Source organism: Sorex araneus, chromosome 6 (genome assembly GCF_027595985.1).
Source record: "Sorex araneus isolate mSorAra2 chromosome 6, mSorAra2.pri, whole genome shotgun sequence".
In the NCBI taxonomy this organism is placed as follows: domain Eukaryota; kingdom Metazoa; phylum Chordata; class Mammalia; order Eulipotyphla; family Soricidae; genus Sorex; species Sorex araneus.
Genome location: NC_073307.1, coordinates 152,791,808 through 152,795,148, shown reverse-complemented (window position 1 = coordinate 152,795,148; position 3,341 = coordinate 152,791,808). Strand labels below are relative to the sequence as shown.

The following is a 3,341-nucleotide window of genomic DNA, read 5'->3' as shown; positions in this document are numbered from 1 at the left end:
GTATATAATTCATTTTGGAAAATAAAAAAATAGATTTTTTTTCTGAGATTACACTTTCCTATTAAGAAAGATAAATTATGTATTTTTACATAGTTTACATTCATTAATACAATGAATAGATGACTACTTGTTCCATGACATCTCAATGATTATTTTTAACTTTTTAACTAAGTTAAGAAGCTGAGTCAAAATAATTCATGACTTCAGAAACTCAAATAAAGAAATATGAAGAATATTTTAATCTGTAATCTGATGGAGTCTTCATAGTAGAACAAAAAGCATAATTAAGATGAATATTGAATCTAAGTTTTTTTATATTTTTACTTTTGGAAAACTGTAAATCTTTTGAAATGTTTCAGATGTACTTTTAAATGCTTAAATGCACAGGAATTAAATGTTTACGATTGCATTAAAATCAAATAGTACTGAGACAATGGTAAAATAACAATTACATTAGAGTATTTGTTCCATTAAAATATCTCTACCTAAAAACTTTACACTATTCTAAGATATATATATATATCAAATTCTCAAAAATAAATATAGCAGTATTTTTACATACAGTAATTTATTTTCCAAACAACCAATTTTATTAGACTGTAGCATCTTGCTGTCTCATTTACAGGGCAACATTCAATAAGCAGAATCCAGTATTTCTGTTTTTTAATTGCAAAAATTGCACAATGTTATATATTCACAAATGTACAACACAGTCTTTAAATTTGTCAAGAAAAACAGGGTAAAACAAGAGTAAAAAATAAATGATCAATAAAAATCTGATACTTTGTCATCACAATTGATCCCAGAAATTTTTTAAGATCTATTTTATTCATTGTATTTCCCTTGATTTGTGAGTTATAAAACAAAATGATTGAATCAGTTGTTCACTTTCTTTTTGAAGATAACATCTCTTAGGTTATGTAACAGCATAAGTGCTAATAATATGCACAATTTTTAATCTTAATTATCTTTGCTGGTTAGCTCAGATCCCCACTGTGGAGAATTAGTACGGTCTGAAGAGAAACAATATGATGAAACCTCATAATGTCCTAATATTAAAGTTACTATTGCTGTGTACCTTTTGTTTGATATCTTGAAAGTCTTGAAATGACCATTATTCACCCATAAATAAAATTGTGTTTTTCTGTATGGTGTTTTGTAAGTGCAAAAATCTAGGTTTATTTCCCCACAGAATGTTATGTTTGTATCCATCCATGTCATTCATTCAGCCTTAAAACACATTTGCTATAAAGTAGAATATACTGGTTATGATACCAATTTTTAAAGAATCAACCAAGAAACATAGTTTCTTCTATTAAAAATGTTCTATTATGATTGACAAACAGGTTAACAGATACCACAATAAATCCTAAAAAATAGATAAAATAAATCAATGTATCTACATTTGAGACCACTAATTATAAAAATGCTTATTATTTTATTCATAACTATTTCACAGAATAGAATAATTTGCAGAAGAATTTTCTGTCAGAGAAGACAAAAGCATTTTGAAGTAAGAAAGATGAAATTTGTCTTTGTTTTTGGAAATTTAGTTATAAATTTAGAATGTTTGATCTATGTGTTTATGTTATAGTGTTGATTTAAGAGCCAGCTATATCTTGAGCAATCTCAAAGTATTTAAATGTTAGTTATTTGAAAGTCGAGTTTCTTTCTAATAGTTTTTTAAGGGCATTTTTGACATCCTTATTTCTGAAGCTATATATTATTGGGTTAAACATGGGAAAGACAACGGTATAGAAGAGAGCAATTACCTTGTCCGTGTCTAAGGAATAACTGGTGGTGGGACGTAAGTACGTGAAGAGGAGTGTTCCATAGAATAAGGTGACCGCCACAAGATGAGACGCACAAGTGGAAAAAGTTTTGCTTCGGCCGCCGGAGGACTTGATGCTCAAGACAGTCATGAGGATGCAGAAATAAGAGATAAATATGATCACGAAAGTGCTGGTCTGGATGAAGCCACACAAGGCAAAGAGCAGAAGTTCATTGAGATGGGTATCAGCACATGATAAGGCCAGGAGAGGTGGGATATCACAGAAAAAATGATTGACAACATTGGAACCACAAAATGGCAATCTGAAAGTGAGACAGACATGTACCATGGAGGTCATGCTTCCGCTACAGTATGCCAACACAATAAAACAGACACAGACTTTCTTAGACATCAGTGTAGAATAGAGCAACGGGTTACAGATGGCTGCATAGCGGTCATATGCCATGGCTGCCAAGATAAGGCACTCAGCATCAGCAAAGCAAGCAAAGAAATACATTTGCAGTGCACAGCCATAGAGAGAGATGCTCTTCTTGGATGCTAAGAAATTCACCAACATTTTAGGAGCAATTGCAGTGGAATAGCTGATATCTAAGAAAGACAAGTTACTGAGAAAATAATACATGGGGGTTTGAAGGCTTGCATTGGTATTAACTAGGATTATTAAACCCACGTTTCCAACCACAGTTAGTATATATACTATGAGAAATATGAAAAATAAGGCGACTCTGAGAGGAAAATAATCTGTGAATCCAACAAATATAAACTCAGTTGGCGGGGTATAATTACTCTTCAACATCTTGGTTTTCTTGTTTCTCTCATCCAAGACACAGGGTAACAAAATATGTGAGTTGACTTCAGTTATTGGTGAAGTGAGAATATTTTTACTTTCCCTTATAAGGAAACAAATAGACAGATAATAAAATCACATTGATGACATTTTCTGGAATACTTGGTTTATTTTCTGTTTTGTCATTATCACTGCAATAATTAAAAACCAGCATTTATATCAGAGGATATTTACTAAGAGTATTTTTGAGAAGCAGTAATACAAAAAAAGTGGTGTGCTTTAAGTGATAGTACTTTCTTTTAGTTACTTTTAAACTGAAAGAGGATGAGGCTAAACTGATAGGACATACTAGAACTATGAGAATTGGCCAACCTCTTTGAAGCAAATTCTGACATTTCATAGGTAAAAATGACATTTTTCTTGTAAAGGATAGTAGAATTGTAGAAAATTCTAGGATTTAAAGAATAAAATCATAGGTAACTTGAAAATTCTAAAGAAGTGTATTTGAGATCTTGCAGGAAGTTTACTGTAAATTAAGAGTGAAGTCTCACGATGGAAGCGTTACTGGTGCCTGCTCGAGCAAATCGATGAGCAACGGGATGACAGTGACAGTGACGGTGAAGAGAGTGAAGAGTGAAGAGTGAAGGGCAGGGTAGAGTGGGAGACAGAAATAGTACAGGAGGTATGGTGCTCACCTTGCATGCAGCTAACCAGAGTTTGGTCTCTGGCATTTCATATGGTCCCTCGACCCAACCAGAAATA

The 3,341-nt window shown here is 32.3% G+C and overlaps 1 protein-coding gene across 1 annotated transcript; it reads right to left on the bottom strand.

Moving 5' to 3' along the window:
• Positions 1 to 1,649: 1,649 nt before the first annotated feature.
• LOC101548631 (olfactory receptor 5AS1) lies at positions 1,650 to 2,588 on the bottom strand. Its single transcript, XM_012935749.2, has one exon. The coding sequence runs from the start codon at positions 2,586 to 2,588 to the stop codon at positions 1,650 to 1,652; it is 939 nt and encodes a 312-aa protein (XP_012791203.1).
• Positions 2,589 to 3,341: the final 753 nt, after the last annotated feature.

Excerpts from the sequence above, each read along its gene's own strand:
- LOC101548631 (XM_012935749.2), bottom strand. The coding sequence starts at position 2,588 with ATGTTGAAGAGTAATTATACCCCGCCAACTGAGTTTATATTTGTTGGA.